Source organism: Eleutherodactylus coqui, chromosome 6 (genome assembly GCF_035609145.1).
Source record: "Eleutherodactylus coqui strain aEleCoq1 chromosome 6, aEleCoq1.hap1, whole genome shotgun sequence".
Lineage (NCBI taxonomy): Eukaryota > Metazoa > Chordata > Amphibia > Anura > Eleutherodactylidae > Eleutherodactylus > Eleutherodactylus coqui.
In genome coordinates this window covers 194,168,187-194,186,659 of record NC_089842.1, presented here as the reverse complement: position 1 = coordinate 194,186,659, position 18,473 = coordinate 194,168,187, and the positions used below count along the sequence as shown (strand labels likewise).

The window sequence follows — 18,473 nt, the reverse complement described above, 5'->3', positions numbered from 1 at the left end:
TGTCACAAGGAGGTTGAGTAAAAGTTCATCAAGTTCAACCTATTATTTTCATGCTGTGCAGATTTTGTGTAGGCAAAAAAGAAACAAACCACTAGGGATCTGCCAATTAAACAATAAAGCTCAAAGTCTGCTCTGCAGCAGTATAGACTGCTCTATGAATATACCGTATGTAGGTAAATGAACACTAACCTGCTGCTTGTGCTTACTGAGATGCACATTCAGGCAACAAATCTCAACCTGATCAATGTGAATCCAGTAATACACTGTAGGTTTATCAAGCAGTTCTCATCTTACAGATTCTATTGTATTATTGTATAAAGGCCCATTTACACTGGATTGCTCAAAATTTGTTCAAACAGCAGTTTGAGTGACAGTTTTGAGCGATCACTTTGCATAAACTCTTAAGTAGCTAATTAGCTACTTAAGAGTTCATTAGCATGTAAATGAAGGCTCCTGTTGTATGCAGATGAGGAGCTTTGTTATCTGCAAACAGCTGCTTTGTTCTTGGAGCTGTCAGTGGTATCCTGCTGAGAACTCCAAGCCAGATAGCAGCTGAGAGAATACTATCAGGGAGAACTGCTGAGAACTCCGCGTGCGGCGCTAATAAGGCTCATTGCTGACTTCAGGCTGGCTTGAAGTCAGAGATGAACGAAAAGTGCACGATTGGCAGGAGTTTAGACACAGCGATTATCGCTCAAAAGAAATGTCCAAGAAGGTTGGGAAATATTGCAAAATGAGATTCTCAAAGCACAATCGTTAACAATCCCTAAAAGAAGGAAGAATGGGAAGCATTTAAAGAAAGCAGGATGGATGAATGCAGAACTTGCACACATGTTAAAAATGAAGAAAAATATGTTTAGCAAATGGAAAAAGGGGGGAATATCTAAAGATGAATATAATATGGTCTGTAGAAACTGTAGGGCAAGTGTCAGAAAAACTACAGCTGATAATGAATTGAGGCTTGCAAAAAGGATTTTGTGGTATGTCAAAAGCAACTGAAAAGTCAAAGATGCTATTGGATGCTTACAAGATGAAAATGGTGAATTGGTTAAGAATGATGTTGAGAAGGCCGAACTGTTAAATTCCTAGTTTGTATCGGTTTTCTCTCAGAGAGTAGATGGAACATCAGCTGATCTTCCCTGTGCTATTGGGGGAATAAAGGAATGTAGGCTATCTATAAGCAGAGAGATGATGAGGGAACACTTGGCTAACTTAAATGAATTCAAGTCTCAAGGTCCAGGTGAATTACATCCTAGGATACTAATGGAAGCAGCGGAGGTAATTGCTGAACCACTCACCATAATTTGTGAAAATTCCTGGAGAACAGGAGAAGTCCCAGAAGATTGGAAAAGGGCAAATGTTGTCCCTATCTTCAAAAAAGAGAAGAATGTGAATCCAGGAAACTACAGGCGTGGTCTTTGAAGAATTTATTAAACAATATGTATGCAAGTACTTGGATAAAAATAGAGTAATTAACCAGAGCCAGCATGGGTTTGTAACAAAAAACTCATGCCAGACAAATCTAATTTCTTCCTATGACAGAATCACTGACTGAGATGATATGGGAAATGTGGTGGATATAGTATATCTTGACTTTAGCTCTGTCCTAGCACCAGTGTTGTTTAACATTTTTATAAATGATCTGGAAGAGAGAATTGATAAGAAAATGATCAAATTTGCTGGCAACACAAAGCTAGGAGGGATAGCTAACACTAGGGAAGAGAGAGAGAGAGCATTCAAAAACATCTAGAAAAGCTTGCACGGTGGGAAGCAACTAACAGATGATATTTAACAAGTAGAAATGCAAAGTCCTACATCTGGGCAAGAAAAATGAAAAAAGCACATACAGAATGGGAGGAATTGGCCTAAGCAGTAGCACGTGTGAAAAAGACTTGGGTATACTAATAGATCATAGACTGAACATGAGACAACAATGTGATGCAGCAGCCAAAAAGGCAAACACAATTCTGGGATATAGTAAGAGAAGCATAGAGTCTAGATCACGTGAGGTAATTATCCCCATCTACTCTTCCTTAGTCAGACCTCATCTGGAATACTGTGTCCAGTTCTGGGCATCCCACTTTAAAAAAGACAGACAAACTGGAGCAAGTTCAGAGAAGAGTTACTAAGATGGTAAGCGGTCTGCAAATCATGTCCAATGAGGAATGGTTAAAAGATCTGGGAATGTTTAGACTTAATAGCTGCTGAAAATATCTGAAGGGCTGTCACAGTGCAGAGGGATCAGCCCTATTCTCGTTTGCACAAGGAAAGACTAGAAGCAATGGGATGAAACTGAAAGGGAGGAGAAACAGTTTAGATATTAGAAAAAACTTTCTGACAGTGAGGGTGATCAATGAGTGCAACAGGTTACCACGGGAGGTGGTGAGTTCTCCTTCAATAGAAGTGTTCAAACAAAGGCTGGACTAATCTCTGTCTGGGATGATTTAGTAAATCCTGCACCGAGCAGTGGGTTGGACCCGATGACCCTGGAGGTCCCTTCCAACTCTACCATTCTATGATTCTATGAACAAAAACACCTAGGAAAGGTGTCACTTACAAGTGCTCACAAGTGTACATTATATTACCACTGTGCAAGCATCAATATAACCAATAATACCATTATACAATGTCCATTCAGTGGTCAGATACCAGTTCTGCACAGGCAGTTTGTTTTATCATGCGTCAGGCTATTCAGAAGAATAAAGCACTGATAAGAGACAGTCACATGCACAATAGATAACCATTAAAGATCAGCTCTCCTGACATGTTTGTTTTATATACTGTACCTTTATTATCCACAGAGTAATAGTTCTAGAGCACTTTCTCTTACAACTCTACATTGTGAAAATCCTCTGCTGTTCCTCCTGGAAATGTGTAAGGAAATGGACGTTTGGGTGTTAAGATTTCCAAAAAGCTGTGTTTTTATACAGTCTGGCAGTATCCAATCATCACTGACAGTATCAGACTATGTAGGGACACATTGAAAAGTGGAATAGTAACACTCAGTTGTCAATGAGGCCTGGGCTGCACAAGACTTTCTGTAGCGATACTGATAGATTTTACCTATTCTAGTCCACAATATTGTATGCAACTCAATGCATTGCTATGTACTAAAACTCCATAGTTACAATAAATATAGTTGTGTTACAAAAAGCCTTCATATCGGTCATACATGCATTTCCAGGAGGGATAGCCCAGGAAACTCACATCTGCTTTAGTACATACCAGGTACAATACCATGTACAATACCATATATTGTATAGCTGCTGTGCCAGGTATGGCAGCTCAGACCTATCTTAGTCCCAGAAAACCCCTTTAATTCAGACCCCAAATTTAATTCAGACCCCAGTCCAACCCCAAAATGAATTCAGACCCCTAAATTAATTCAGATCGAATCCTTAGAATTAAAGCAGGCCACAGACCAGACTCCGAAATCAATTCAGAAACAAAATCAGTCCCTTCGTAATTTAGACCCAGACTACTAAATCCAGAGGCCTGACTAAGTCCGTCTAAATACTTCTCCTCCCCACTCCTGTCCGGGGCTTCCCTTCAGCTCCAGGTGCCATGGTCCTAACACTGGTAGCATTAGGATCTTTTTTTGTGTGCCACCTTTCTAATCCTGACTGGATGCCATTAGAACCCTGTGCATCGTCTTCCAGAGCTGAAGAGAAGCCCTGTAGCGAGGGAGTTTTATGGACTGTTACCTAATCAGTAAATCCAATATATATACAGCAGATTAAAAAATGCTGCAGTGGTGTAGGCGTTGTCCTCATCAACCTCCCTTACGTCCCTCTGCTAGCATTATGCAAAGTGAACTAAAGCTGTCTACAGAATAAATGTAGGGACGTAGACAAATAAATGTAGATTCTGTTAGGAAATGTAACATTAATCACACACAGGATTTAGGGTTTAATGCCCCTTGCAATTTCCTAAACTTGTTATGTAAAGTTGTAACAAGAGCGTGCACAACCAATCCTGTCATACTATCAATAGGGTATTTAAAAGGGATTTTCCAGGCAGTGCCCGCTGTCTCAGCTGGGATGCGCTAAGGTCTGAGCAGAAGCCGCTGCTCCAACCCCTGTGCAGTGGCCGGCGCTTGTAATTGCAGTCGCAGCTCTCATTGAAATCAACACGCCTGCTGTCTTGAGGTCATATTTGACTGCGATCTTTCCTTCATTCTCTATATTCAATCGCTTGTATGCTCCTGTCACCCTCTCCTCAGAAACATTTCCATAGCCCATCCTTTTCTTACTGTAGAATCAGCAAAACTCTTATTCTTGCCCTGAACCATTCTCGTTTTGGCTACTGTAACTCACTACTAATCTTGTTTCCCCTTACTAAACTCTCCCTTCTCCAATTCATCATGAACGTAATAGCCTTGGTCATCTTTTTGTCCAACCAAGACACTGATGCCCAGAGGTTCAATTAAGGGCTCTTGAGCCCTGATGCAATCTGTAAGAGGGCCCCTACCTACCATATGCTATTTATAATACTAGTGTCTTCTTATGTGATAGAGGGGCCTTTGGGCCCCCTAAGGCTTCAGGACCTGGTAGCGACTGCTACCCCTGCATTCCCTATAGCTACGCCCCTGCTGATGCCCCCACACTGTGCCCATCACTGCACCAATGCCTCCACCCTGTGCACTGGGCTGCACTGGTTTCCCATCCACAAAAGAATACAATTTGAACTTATCCCTCTCATTCATAAAGCTCTCTCCTACTTTATCTCCGTCTATCACCCTACCCGTGATCTTCATTCTGCTAATGAGCTTAGAATAGTTTTTGCCATATTCCAAACCTCCACTATTGTCTCCAAGACTTTTCCTACGCCACTCCAGGTCCCTGGAATGCGCTACCCCAGAAAATCACGTTGATCTCCAAATTCACAATTATATTGTGGGATATGTAGTTTTCGCACTCCCTGGCGGCCATTTTAAATAACAATGTGGATATGTAAAGCTAGCTGGAAAGGCGCGGTGGTGCAGGTCGGTAAAAACAAAGTGCTGGATGTCAGTTTAATGATTTAGATCAGGCGTGTCAAACTCATTTTTACCGAGGGCCACATCAGACTTATGGTGACCTTCAAAGGGCCGATTGTAAGGTTGCCTGCAGACGGCCGGGTCGGATCCCGCTGTCAGAATTCTCGCAGCGGGACCCGAGCCCCTGCAGGAACCAGCGCGGCACTCACCTGCTACCGCGGCTCCGGCTCTGTGATGTGCTGGCTGCCCCGCACAGTAATAGAGCATGCTGCGATTTGTTTTCCGCGCGAGATTTCGCGGCCATCTGCCTAGGATGGCGTTTTCTAACGCAATCCTATGGCAGCTTCCACAGGCGGAAATTCTGCAGGAAATCCCGCCGCAGAATTTCCGCCCGTGTGCAGGGGCCTAAGACAGTACAGTAAGGGCTCATTCACACAAGCATATTTGCGTACATAATATGCAGTGAATAGAAGCCATTGATTTCAATGAGTTCATTCACATGACGTATATTTTCACACAGCATGACCTATTATGTTACATATTACGCACCCTAATAGGCCATTGAAGTGAATGGGCTGCACAAATACATGGTGAATGTGCAGGAAACCTGTGTATTCACTGCATATTTGTGCACCATTTAAATGGGCCCACCTGCGTTCCTTTGTACGTACGAAAATATACAAGCATAAGCGATTTTCGATTGCACAAATACGCAGCGTATTTGTGTGACCGAAATACAATTACACCCATATGAACGAGCCCTAATAGTGACCCTGATAGTGGCCCCAGTAAAAATAACGACTCCCAAAGTAGCCCAATTAGTAATATTAACCCCCATAGCAACGTTATAATTATAAGCCCACCCCCAGTAATAAGCCCCCCTCAGTAATAATAAGCAGCCTCCCCCCCAGTAATAAGCAGCCTTCCCCCCCAGTAATAAGCAGCCCTCCCCCAATAATACCCCCTCCCCAGTAATAAGCGGCCCCCACCCAATAATACCCCCTCTCCAGTAATAAGCAGCCCCCCACCCAATAATACCCCCTCCCCAGTAATAATCAGCCCCCCCCAGTAATAAGCACGCCCCCCTCAGTAATAAGCAGCCCCCACCCCAACCCATATACTTACCTCTTCCTTCCTGTCAGCGTCGCTCCCCCTCTGCTTGCGCTGAGCCCAGATGCACACTGACATCAGTGTGTAGCCCGGCACGCTTCCTCCCCGAGTCCTCTCCTGCGGAACTGAAGAGCAGGGGACTCAGGGGAGGAGGATCCTGGCTGCACACAGATGTCAGTGTGCGCCGGGATCAGCGGTCACGGCGCGATTACCAGCGGGGAGCTGCGGCCCCCCAGCTGGTAATCGCTGCAGTGGTGAGCGGCGTCTGCATGCCGCGGGCCACATAACACGAGGCAGCGGGCCGGATTCGGCCCGCGGGCCTTGTGTTTGACACGTGATTTAGATGGACTTTGGAATAATAGCAATAAGTGGAAATGTTAGGTAAATTTTGAAAATGTTTGCCCGGTCTCTGGAATACCCCTTTAAGTGAACTATAATAACCTGCTGTTAAGTTAAACACATGTTCTAGATGTAATGTAAACCTTTACCACTTTTTCAACACTTCACAAATTGCAGTGTATTATAGATTATACTGCACTGAAGTGATAAACAGCATTGCTATGGGCAGTTGTGGGTGTAAGCACATATTCCTATGTCTGTTATTGTATACAGCACTGTACTGTGACTTCCTTTGTTCCATGTTGCTTCATTAGGTAGCTCATTATTCAAGCAATATAATGATGATCATTGCTATTATCACCAGGCTTATTATTACCATTATTAGTGCTATTACAGGTTATTACACGCTTTGTCATTTATATCATTCATCGAGTAATATCCGCTGATTATTATAATTCCGATACAGCAGCGCAGAAAGTGTTGTGTCGCCCGCGCTTTGGGTAATTAGTGGCCTCATTGTTTTCCGCCTTTGCGATCCGACAGAAATAATTGCTCGTTAATTACTTCCAGTTACATTCACTTTTGCAAAGTCTTTGGAAAGGACAAAAGGAGGAGATTTAACCCCTGTGAATGGGGTGTAGAAAGAAATGCTATTCTTACAAGTTCTTTACAAAGTTTTTGGCATAGAATGAGTTACATACAATATAGATTATCTCAACATACACGCAATTGACCATTTCTTCTACCAAGTGCCTATACCATTTAAGAATCAGTTTACTGCAAAAGGCAGTAATCTATTCACTGTGAGTGGAAAGCAACAGGTATATGTGGATTATTTGTGCCCAGATGCAGGATTTTACTATTATTATTATTGCTGCTGTTTCCTAACAATAAGTGCTCGATTGATATAGGTTAATAGATCAGTGGTTGTCCCTAGCCATCCACATTTTATAGCACTTGCATCAATAATACTACAATATGTACTCAACAAAATGCTTCAGTTTCATTCCAGGCAAGTAAACTAAAAAAATATATTGATTGGTATATTACAGAATGGTGTAGCATTTGCATCATTCGATCCGTTGCTAGCGACACTTAGTACACTTAATTCATTTTCTTGGGGAGCATCTACTAAAAAACACTGGAGCTTTCTGCATTGTGAAAGTTAAAACATATTTTGTCTGGCCTAAGGAAAAGTAGAATTAGACGAAAGAAGATTGGAAAAGGGTAATGTGGTCATATAAATTCTGTTTCTGATTGTAACACATAAGTAGCAAGAGAATAGTTAAGACATGATAGCAGACAAGTTTTGTATAATCTTGGCTAATCTCATTAGTAAATGTAGACCGTTTTCCATAAAATAGAAAGAGAAGGGAATTTCTTTTCTTCAGTCAACTACCTATACTTGTATGTCACTTGTATATATCTTTTTATCCATTGCAATGTGCCAATGGTAGCCTTGAGTGGTATTTTATTAATACATTTAACCTCCTTTAATATTTCAGAATCAGTGATTACATGGACCTCAATGCTGTGGATCTGATGGGCAAAAGATGCTATCACTTCATTCATGCTGAAGATGTGGAAGGCATCAGGCACAGCCACCTGGACTGTGAGTATGTTGTACAGTTACCTGCCCAGTTATCAGGCCTAACGGTTCCAATAACATGCAATATGCGTGACACATATTACATTCATGAGGCCTCTGAGTAATTTATTGTTATCCAGAGTCAAGCTTTTTCACTTATATTTATGTTTGGACATAAAACTCAGGGCTATGATAATCTGCATTTGTGCTGACATCCATACTGTTGGTGATATGGAGGATGGGACTCATTGATAAGCCTAGTTGATCCAATTGAGTGAATTATTTTTATACATTTATATACCCCACTATCTTGTTTTAGGGAAGTTTCTTTGAGAAAGCTGTTATTTTTGCTAAATCTATAATTTTAATTTTTCGTCATATAATTGGTGTTTTTTTGCAGTTTCACCAGTTTTTTTTTTATAAACCGTTGTCTAGAATTGAACTATATAGTCAAAATCAGATTAATATTTCAGGACTGGACCTGGAGAAACACCACTAATAACTGTGGGCTGTAACAACTCAGATCTCAGCTTCACCTCTAGCACTCACCTTTCCTGGGAACTAATAGTGTCTCCAAGTACTTAGATACCCCCAGAACCTAGAGTAGAGCCAAACTGCATAACAATCGGACTTCACAAGAAATATATATATGAAACACATAGCAACATAATTAGAACACAAATGCCGCTAGAGACTAACTAATAAATGACGGGCAGATGGTGATGGTAACCAGATGAAGAGAACGATGATGAATGAAACTGGCAGTTTCCCCTAAACTCTCCCTCAACCCCAGACCTCACTGTCCTTAAACAACCCTAAGTTGTCCCTCTGGATGATACTGTCTAAACACTATCCCTCAGAACAGGAGGGCACTAGGGTCCAGACAGAAGGCTAAGACAGAGGCTGGAATGACCCAAGGCAGACAGAAGCTGGTGCTACTAAAATCATCCCCTAATCTCTCCTTTAAACTGACCCCCAAAACCAGACCTCACTGTCCTTAAACTGCTCTAAGTTGTCCCTCTGGATGATACTGTCTAAACACTATCCCTGAGGACAGGGGAGAACTAGGGTCAAAACAAGAGGCTAACGCAGAGGCTGGACAAAAGACTAACCCAAGGCAGACAAAAGCAATCAAAAAAATTTAGGCAAGCCACAAACAAGAAAACACAAAGAACTAGAAAATCAAGGAACAAGACACACTGGAGCAGTTTTAATGAAAAATGTCTAGAAGAAAAAAGATCTTTGTTGCCCATAGCAAGCGATCACAGTGCAGCAAAGCAGTCTAAAAATGAAAGCTGAGCTGATATTGGTTGCTATGGGCAACCAAGAAAGTTTTTCTTTTGGACAGTTTTGATAAGTAAGACCCGCTGACTTCACAAGACTAGTCTAGAACTAGGTACTTGGAATTGGAGCTAGGAATACTGGCTACAACACAGTATCACAGCTATAAACTGCACCTTACTGCTGAAACCAAAAGTATTTAAGACACGTCTAACCAATCAGACACACCTTTCTGTAATGAGGCTAGGGTGAGCAGTGTGATCAGCTGATCTCCTCCAATGGTCAGCTGTGGGAGCAGTTACATAGCAACTGCCCCAACAGCTTAGAAAGCAGTAGATAACAATGCAGCAGTATTTCTTCCTGCTCTTCACATGGGCCATATAAAGTATGAATTATTGGCCACAAAACTCTGAATACGGGCCTTAATCCAGTTACACAATATATTAAACCATTAGACATTAATTTACAGGCTAGACATCTATACTGGACATTGTCAAACACTTCTCCAAGGACTATATCTACAGCCGCACCTCTGCAAAGTTTCTACTTACCACCTCAGATTAGATTTGTTTGACACTTTCTATCTCTCATAATACCAGCTTTGTCACATTAGCTTCTGCATGTCCTTCATTAAAAGTACCACATACATCCTTCTTACATGGAGAAGACAAATAACTTTTTTTAATACAGATACTAGATTTTCTTTGTACCAGTACATTGGTATTCAGGAACAGACGAAAGGAATCCAGTATCCCTAAAAACATGGCCTTTGTTTTGAAGTTGTCCTTAGTTGTAGTACATTGGCATTATACCACTAAGTAATCTGTATGTGTAGGAAATATGCAAAAAGAACATGAAAAAAACATTTCCTTAAAACTTGTTGATGTCAGATGCATATGATTTGCCATGGGTTTACTTTATGTTCTATTTCACCAGGTTTTGTAGCTCTTGTTAGGCAGGGTAGAGTAGTCTACACTGCACTCTTCTATCCAGTGTCTTATCTCCTTTATAAGGGAACATGATCTGGTGAAGCCCATGTCCCAGATGTGAAATGTATGTTAAGGCTGCACCATATGCTGAATTGGCACCATGATTCTGGGATGTACGGATGTCCTCTACCCTCCTTTGGTGTCATTTAGATATAGATAGTACATTGCCGTAATCCATTATATAGATGTGGTATGTAGTCACTTATGTTTTTATCTAGTCTCTAGTTTTTAAGGCTAATGTGTTAAATTAAGTGCATTGTGCATGTTTCTCCAAGTAGTTACCTGTTGTCCGTGATTGGCAGGACTATTATTTATTTGTTGTTACTATTTAACCATTTGTTACCCAATAACTGTGATTGACAGGACTCTGCTACTTAATTGATGTAACTAATATGCTGCTTATTGGAATTAGTCATGGAGAATTTACAATGATGTTGATGCACAGCGTTGTTGTGTTCGTTCTAAAGGTTTACATAATGCGTAACCCCCTTATTATTATTTTTTTTGCATTTTTCTGTCTCCTCCCTGATTTCAAAAACACCATAACTTTTTTACTTTTTCATCGGCATAGCCATTTGAGGGTTTATCTTTTGTGGGATGAGTTATATTTTTCAATATAATGTGCTGAAAAACATTCTAAATATTTCTATATGTGGTACATGGAGAAAAAATTACAATTTTGTCTTTTGGGGGGGGGGGGTAGGCTTGTTTTTACTTGGTGTGACAAAAACGACATATTGACTTTATTATGTGGGTCACTATATTTAGGACAATACCCAATTTATATAGCTTTTTTTTTTTGTTGTACTACTTCTAAAAAATGAAACATCCTTTCTTTTTTTTTAAAGCAAAATGCTTCCTGTGGGCATATTCTCAGCCCATAACTTTATTATTTTTTAATCGATGGGGTTATACAATAACTTGTTTCTTTGCAGGATGACTTTTTATTTCTATAGGTACCATTTTGAATTACATTTGGCTTTTTGATTGTTTTTCATAACATCTTTTATTGGAGATGGGGCGACCAAAAAAGCATAATTCTGGTGCTGTTATTTTTTTTTACGGCATTTACTGTATGGGAGACATAATTTAATTTTAATAGAATTTTATGAACATGGTGATAACAATTGTTTTTGGTTTTTTTAGTTTGTTAAAAATGGGAAAAGTGTTTTTTAATTATTTATATTTAACTTTAATATTTTCGTAATAATTAAAAAAAGCTTTAACTTATTTTTGCCCATTTCTTTTAGTTTCCATGGGGGACTTGAACCAGCGATCATCTGATCATTTATGCAATATACGGAAACACTTCAGTATTGCAGTATATTGTACTTCTGCAGGCGCTCTATTAAGCCCTGCCAAAGGCATGGTTTAATAGGCAGAAATACAAGACCCCAGGCTACCATGACCCGTGAACAGCACCCCGCAATCTCATTGCAGGGGGGCCGTTCATAGGATCCCTTTCCCTGTCTGGCGATTTAAATGCTGCTGTTAGTATTCACTATGGCATCTAAATGGTTAACAGCTGTAATTGGAGTTCTCTCTGATTGTATCTGTGGCAACGTCTTAGCTGTCAAAGACAACAGACAGCTTCCATATATGGAGCTGCCTGCATCATACATCCCCTGCTGCCAGAGGGGGTACATATACATGTAGGGGGTAAGGGTACAATTAAACAGCAACATTTCTCTGAAATTGAAAGGGAGGAGACACAAATTAAATATTAGAAAAACCTTTCTAACAGTAAGAGTGATCAATAGGTGGAACAGGTTACCACGGGAGGTGAGGAGTTCTTCAATGGAAGTCTTCAAACAGAGGCTGGATAGACATCTGTCTGGGATGATTTAGTGAATCCTGCACTGAGCAGGGGGGTTGGACCAGATGACCCTGGAGGTCCCTTCCAACTTCTATGACTCTCCACTGGTAAACGCAGGCAAACGTATTGATTGTGACTGGCACCTGGGCAAGTCTTGCTGTTTACATTGACAACATTGACAAGTATTTGTGCTTCACTTGACTGGGGATGAGCTACAATACAAGACACAGCCGATAGACAGACATTTGGCACTGTACCTGGAGAAACAGCAGACCCTTCTACTATCCCTCACAAAACTCTTTAAGGTCCTCCTTTCCTGTGTTGAACATAGCTTAGCGTGGTTTTCATATGTAGCGGTTTTCTTTCCTTTCAGGAGGTTAGCGCATTATAAGGCCTCATGTCCATGGGCAGGTCGGATTCCACAGTGGGATCCTACCCTGCCTGCGGCCATGGATATTTTCTTACCTGTCCGGATCCTGTGTGGGTTTTCTCTGTCCCAACTGGATCTTCCTCCTTCCACACGGCAGACGTGTGCCAGCTGGCTTGCATGCGCAGTACAATTTATTTCTTTTTTTTTTAAATCCCCTGTTTTTCCGCGAAATCAATGGAAGCCGTCAGTACAGGAACCACAGAAAAGTAGACCATGCTGCGATTTGTTTTCCGGAATGAAAGGTTTGCAAATCAAGTCCGCATGCTTTAATTTGCGGATGCGCATGCATCCCTATGGGCAGCTTGATTTGCGGATCTCCGGCGCAGGTGCCCCGCACCGATTCAGCAAATCAGATCGGCCCGTGGACATGAGCCCTAAGGCCACTTTTAGGCAAGCATATTTTAGCTCCATATGTGGACTGGGTTTTGCGGACTGTAATACGGAGCTAATGTAAGTCTATGTATCTATTCACATGGCCACATTTTTCACAGGCTTTTTAATTTTTGAAAAACACAGTCCTATTTTTTCCGGCTTTGTCTCCGTATTGCTAGTATGTGCTGTTGGGTAAATACGGCTCAGTAGGAAATAAATTCTACAGAAGCAAGTACTGATCAAATAGTGATGAAATACTGATGACATACAGTTGTAATGTCATCTGTAACACGTCAGTAATATGGACATGTAAAGGCTCATTTACACGAAGCGATGATTGCTCAAAAATCGTTAAAAAACGATTGTTTGAGTGATCATTGTTGCGTCTTAATGCGCAGCCATCGTGCACTGCTAGCTGATCATTAAATTCAGGCCAACCTAAAAATCTTCCTTCGGCCTTATCAGGAGTTCTCCACGGGTAGTGCTGATAGCATTGTTTCCCGCCCAGAAAACAAAGGAACTAAAAGCAGATAAGAGCCCTCGGGCTATTAACTGCATTCATTTGCACACTAAATTGCTATTAAGTAGCTGAGTAGCTACTTAATAGTTTATGCAAAATGATCGCTCAAAGCTGTCACTCAAACTGTCGTTTAAGCGATCATCGCTCCGTGTAAATGGGCCTTTAAGGTAGGCGTCTGGAATTGGCTTAAGGGTGGGTTTGCAGACGGATTTTTGTGGCACTTTTTCATGTGTGTTTTTTTTTCAGCCAAAGCCAGAATTGAATTCAAAAGATATGGTAAATATAAAGGAAAGACCTCTACTTCTCCTTCCTGCTGGATCCACTTTCTGTCTCTGGCTCAAAAAACCCGTGCATGAAAACATACTAAACTTTATCTATTCTTGTGGCATCTTTCCTTAATTTGGGTGTCTCTTTTTGGCTCCATAGCGATTTTTTTTTTCTAAATGCTGCATTTCACAGCAGAATACCCACAGTAATTCCGCAGGAAATCTGCAGTGGCCAAATCTGCACCATTTCGGTGAAAATGTAGCCGTGTTTTTAATTGTAGATCAGCTGTGGAATTTAACCCCTGTATTTCAAAGGTTAAATTCCACAGCATCATTCTGCAATATTAATACACATGCTGCGGATTCATCAGAGAACATTTCCGTACCATGTGAAGGTGATTTCAGCAATCTCCTCCATATGGCTTGTACTGTAAACTCTGCAGAACTTTATGGAGTGATTCCACTAGCGGAAATTCCGCAGCATTTAAATGGCTGTGTGAAGGAGGCCTAAGGCCACTCTCACACAGCAGCGAGGCAATGCGCCGCAATTTCACTTTTGTTTTCAGCCACAGCTTCCTGCGGCCGACTGCTGAGTTTAGCATACCTCATCATTGATGAGGTCCGCTAAATGCAAAAAGTAGAACAGACTCCATTTGAAAATTGCAGTGCTGGAAAGCACTGTCCAGCGGCGCAATCAAGTGCATGTTTTCAATCAGAGCATTATAACGCAATTGACACGGCATTCAAAACACTGCGTTAATTGCAGTAAAAAGTGCCTGTGTGAGGGTGGCCTTAGAGTGGGTTCACACATAGCATTTTTGGAAAACACACTCACAGTTTTTGATGTTTTTTTTAGAGCCAAAGCCAGAAGTGGATCTAGTAGGAAAGAGAAGTAGAGGTCGTCTGTAATTCTCATTCTTTTTTATCCACTACTGGCTTTAGCTCAAAAAAGTGCATCAAGAACTGTATGAAACCACCCTAAGGCCAGCTGCCCATGGCAGGGCTGGATTCCACATGTGGAATCCCATTGTGAAATCTGGCCCTGGGAGTAGCGGCGTCCGCATGTACCCGCTGTCTTCGGTTTTCATCTATACTGTGGATGGGCATGCGCAGTACAGATTTTTATTTATTTTTTTCAAACTCCTGCTTTTCCTACGGAATCTGCGATCTTTCCGCAATGTGATTGCGTAAGGGCCACTGATCTGACGGCTTCCATTGGCTTCAATGAAAGCCGATCACGCAGTATCTGTGGAAAAATGGAGCATGCTGTGATTTTTCCTCCGCTTGCGGAAACCACAATTGATTTCCCCGAGTGTGGAGGAAGAATCAATTTCCCATAGCATTCTATGGGCGCTATTTGCTGAGGATCCTCAGTGCGGACGCCCACTGTGGGTTCAGCAGCAAATATCCGTCAGTGGGCAGGAGGCCTTAGACCGCCTTCACACAGACAGTTAAACGCTGCAGAATTTCGAGTAGTGGAATTGCTGCCAGAATTCCATGGTGTTTACAGTACAAGCCATGTGGCAGAGATTTCAGAAAACTAGAGATGAGCGAGCATACTCGATAAGGCAAACTACTCGAGCGAGTAGTGCCTTATTCGAGTACCTGCCCACTCGTCTCTAAGATTCGGCTGCCAGCGCGGGTGACAGGTGTGTTGCGGTGGTGAGCGGGGGGGAAAGAGAGGGAGATCTCCCCTCCGTTCCTCCCCCCTCTCCCCCGCCGCTCCCCGTTCCCTGCCGGCACCCGAATCTTTAGAGACGAGCGGGCAGGTACTCGAATAAGGCACTACTCGCTCAAGTAGCTTGCCTTATCGAGTATGCTCGCTCATCTCTACAGAAAAGGCCTTCATGAAACTTTCCATGACGAATCCGCATTATATCTATTTACTCTATGGAATTCAATTCTTGAAATACAGGGGTAAAATTCCGCAACTGATCTGCAATTAAAAATGTAGGCAAATCTGCACTTAAATGGTGCGGATTTGGCTACCACGGGCTTCTAGTGGAAGTGCTGTGGGTATGCCTGCAGCGTTTACAGCCCATGTGAAGGTACCCTTAGACAGTATTCTAGAGAATAATATATATTGGATTTGCTTTCTTCACTTTGAAGCCTAGCTTAAACTAATTAATACAGTTTACCCACCTATTCTGTACTTTGTGCCAACGCAGATTGGGTAGCTGATTTATCTGCACAGTACAACTTCCATCTCTCCAAATACTAGTTGGGCTACTTTCCTAACTATCAGAGAGAGAAGTATTATCAAGGGTTGCAATTTCTGTGATTTGCTTGAGTGCACAGAGACCGGATCAAACCCTTCTGCCTCCTCTAGTTATGTTTCATGGGTTTCTGCAACTAATAGAAAATACCTACTGGCAGGCTCCACATCGCTAAAAATTACAAATAGTAATGTGCGCAGTTCTGCCGCTGCTGTTGTCCTCTGCCGAATCTTGTTGAGCTTGCTGGTATAAAAATAATTGATAGAAATTTGGAAATAGTGGCATTGCAGCGCCGCAGAATTTAAAATTCAAGTCCATTGCTGTTCATCGTTTCTTAACTATCCTGTTAGCTACCTGCTATATGTTGCATTCTGCTGCACAAGATTGCTAGCGTGAGATTTTAGCTGAGCCTCTGAGGTGGTCATTGTGGAACTGTTGCTCCAACCATGCATACATGTATCATACAGTGCACTGCACTCATACCATAAGCATGAAGGATCTACTTTCTTTTTCTGGATAACAACAGTCAGAGAAGCAGTGCGGCCATCTTGGTTTTCAGGATCTTGGGGTCACTTTAAATAGAGGGAACAAATGAACAGAAATTTAGGGACTGGTTTATGTAAATGAGCCCCATGTGATGCAGAAATACAGTCCTAAATTTTCGCTCATGACCTGGAGGTTTTTATTTTCCCTTTATGTTTATTCTTCTCCTTTTCTGGTGTGGTGGCTCAGTTGTTAAAACTACTGCCTTGCAGTGCTGGAGTTCTAGGTTCAGATTTGACCAACCCAACATCTGTATGGGTTTTGTGTGCTCTCTTTTTACTTATTCTTCTCCTCTGGACCAGAAAAAATAAGTGTGGTGGCTCAGTTGATGGCACTACTGCTTTGCAGTGTTGGAGTTCTTGGTTCAAATTTGTCCAAGGACAACATTTGTATGGAGTTTTTATGTTCTCTGTGTGTTTATTTCTCACCTTCTCCTCCTCTGGAGAAGAAAGAACAAGTGTGATGGCTCAATCATTAAGGCTGGGTTCACACAGGGCGGTTTTGCCGCGGTTTTGCCGCAGCAGATCCGCGCGCAGCAGATCCGCCCGCGGCCGCTAATCTCGGGATTAGCCAGCCATGTGGATGAGATTTCTCAGAAATCTCGTCCACACGGGACGGCTAATCCGCTGCGGTAAATCCGGTTGAAACCGCGGCTGCGGCCGCAGCAGGCGCGGTTTCCAAAGATTGAGCAGGTCTGTTTACCTTTCCTTTTTTGTTTATTTACATCGCGGCCCCGCTCTCCTCTATGGGAGCGCCGGCCGCAACGGAAAAGCATGCGGCCGAGCCGCTTCAAAGCCGCCGCGGCTTAAACCGCGGCGGTTCTCCCGGCGGAGATCTCGCGGTTTTTGCTGCGGCCAAACCGCGAGATTTCCGACGGGAATCCGCCCTGTGTGAACCCTGCCTAACACTGCTACTTTGAATGCCAAATTAGTGAATGTGATTTTTACTCCCATTAACTATAATGGGAATCGGGAAAAGATTGTCATGATTATTTTTGGAAAATCAAGTTGAACACTTCGACCCAATTATTCCAACAATCACTCATCACTAGAAATAACTGGTAAAGGGGCATGAGATAAATAAATTCAAGTATTTGCAGTTATTGAACTTGAACTGTGAAATATTGTAAAAGCGTATTCAAAAGCAGAATTTACCTTTAAATCTATTGTAGCCGTACTATGTAAAAGTTAACTCAAATCAGAACATTCTATTATATTCACGTAAATATGGCAGCATACATAGAAGCATTTTATATAAGGCTGAAAAAGACATATGTGCATCCAGTTCAGCCTATTTTCCTACAATGTTGATCCAGAGGAAGGCAAAAAAAAAGCCCTTGAGGTAGAAGACCGTTTCCCTCATTTTAGGGTACAAAAAAGACATTTAAAAGGGGTTGGGTTACAACAGGACCCTCCACCCACTATAAAATCCATATACCAAAATGGAGAGAACTACTGTATAAGAGTGGTGCCCAGCTGGTCCAAGCATTGTATGGTTGGGATATTCATTTACATGTCGGCCTGCAATGCTACACTTAATGTCCAGCCAGACACACTGTAACAGCTCTTCATGAAGGCTATAGATGGCAGTAATCAGCTAATGGCTGGGTCAGCTTCTGTTTGTAAAATTAATTGTAGCATTCATGGAAAGATATTTTAAAATCATTTGATATGTTATATTTCTTCCGGCATGCTATAACTCGTGTTCTGTTCCTTATTACATGCGCATTCTTATGCGGAAAATAGATATAAAGTATGGTGAAAGGTGAAGGTGGAACCTCCCTTGTGAAATTCCTGTGTTTGTTCCTGTCTAATAATATTGAGTATCCCTCCGTTTCTGTCACTACTTCAGGGACACATTCTGACTGCCATCTGATAAATGGAATATGGACGTTAGAGCCATTTTTATGGCTGTTTCATTCAATGTTAAAGTCCTAATTGAGCCCTAAATTACGGAAAGCAGAAGCTGCCAGGAGCAGGCGGGTGTCGTTCGGCTCTCAGAAAGGTCACCCTGTCTGCTTCGGGA

General features: G+C 41.9%; 1 protein-coding gene across 2 annotated transcripts in view; it reads left to right on the top strand.

The window, feature by feature from the left end:
• Positions 1 to 18,473, top strand: part of NPAS3 (neuronal PAS domain protein 3) — a 459,032-nt gene that overhangs the window by 419,775 nt on the left and 20,784 nt on the right. For both annotated transcript variants that reach the window (XM_066608554.1, XM_066608553.1), the window contains exon 9: positions 7,933 to 8,039. In XM_066608554.1, coding sequence (XP_066464651.1) covers positions 7,933 to 8,039 — 107 coding nt within the window. The remainder of the gene's footprint in view (positions 1 to 7,932; positions 8,040 to 18,473) is intronic.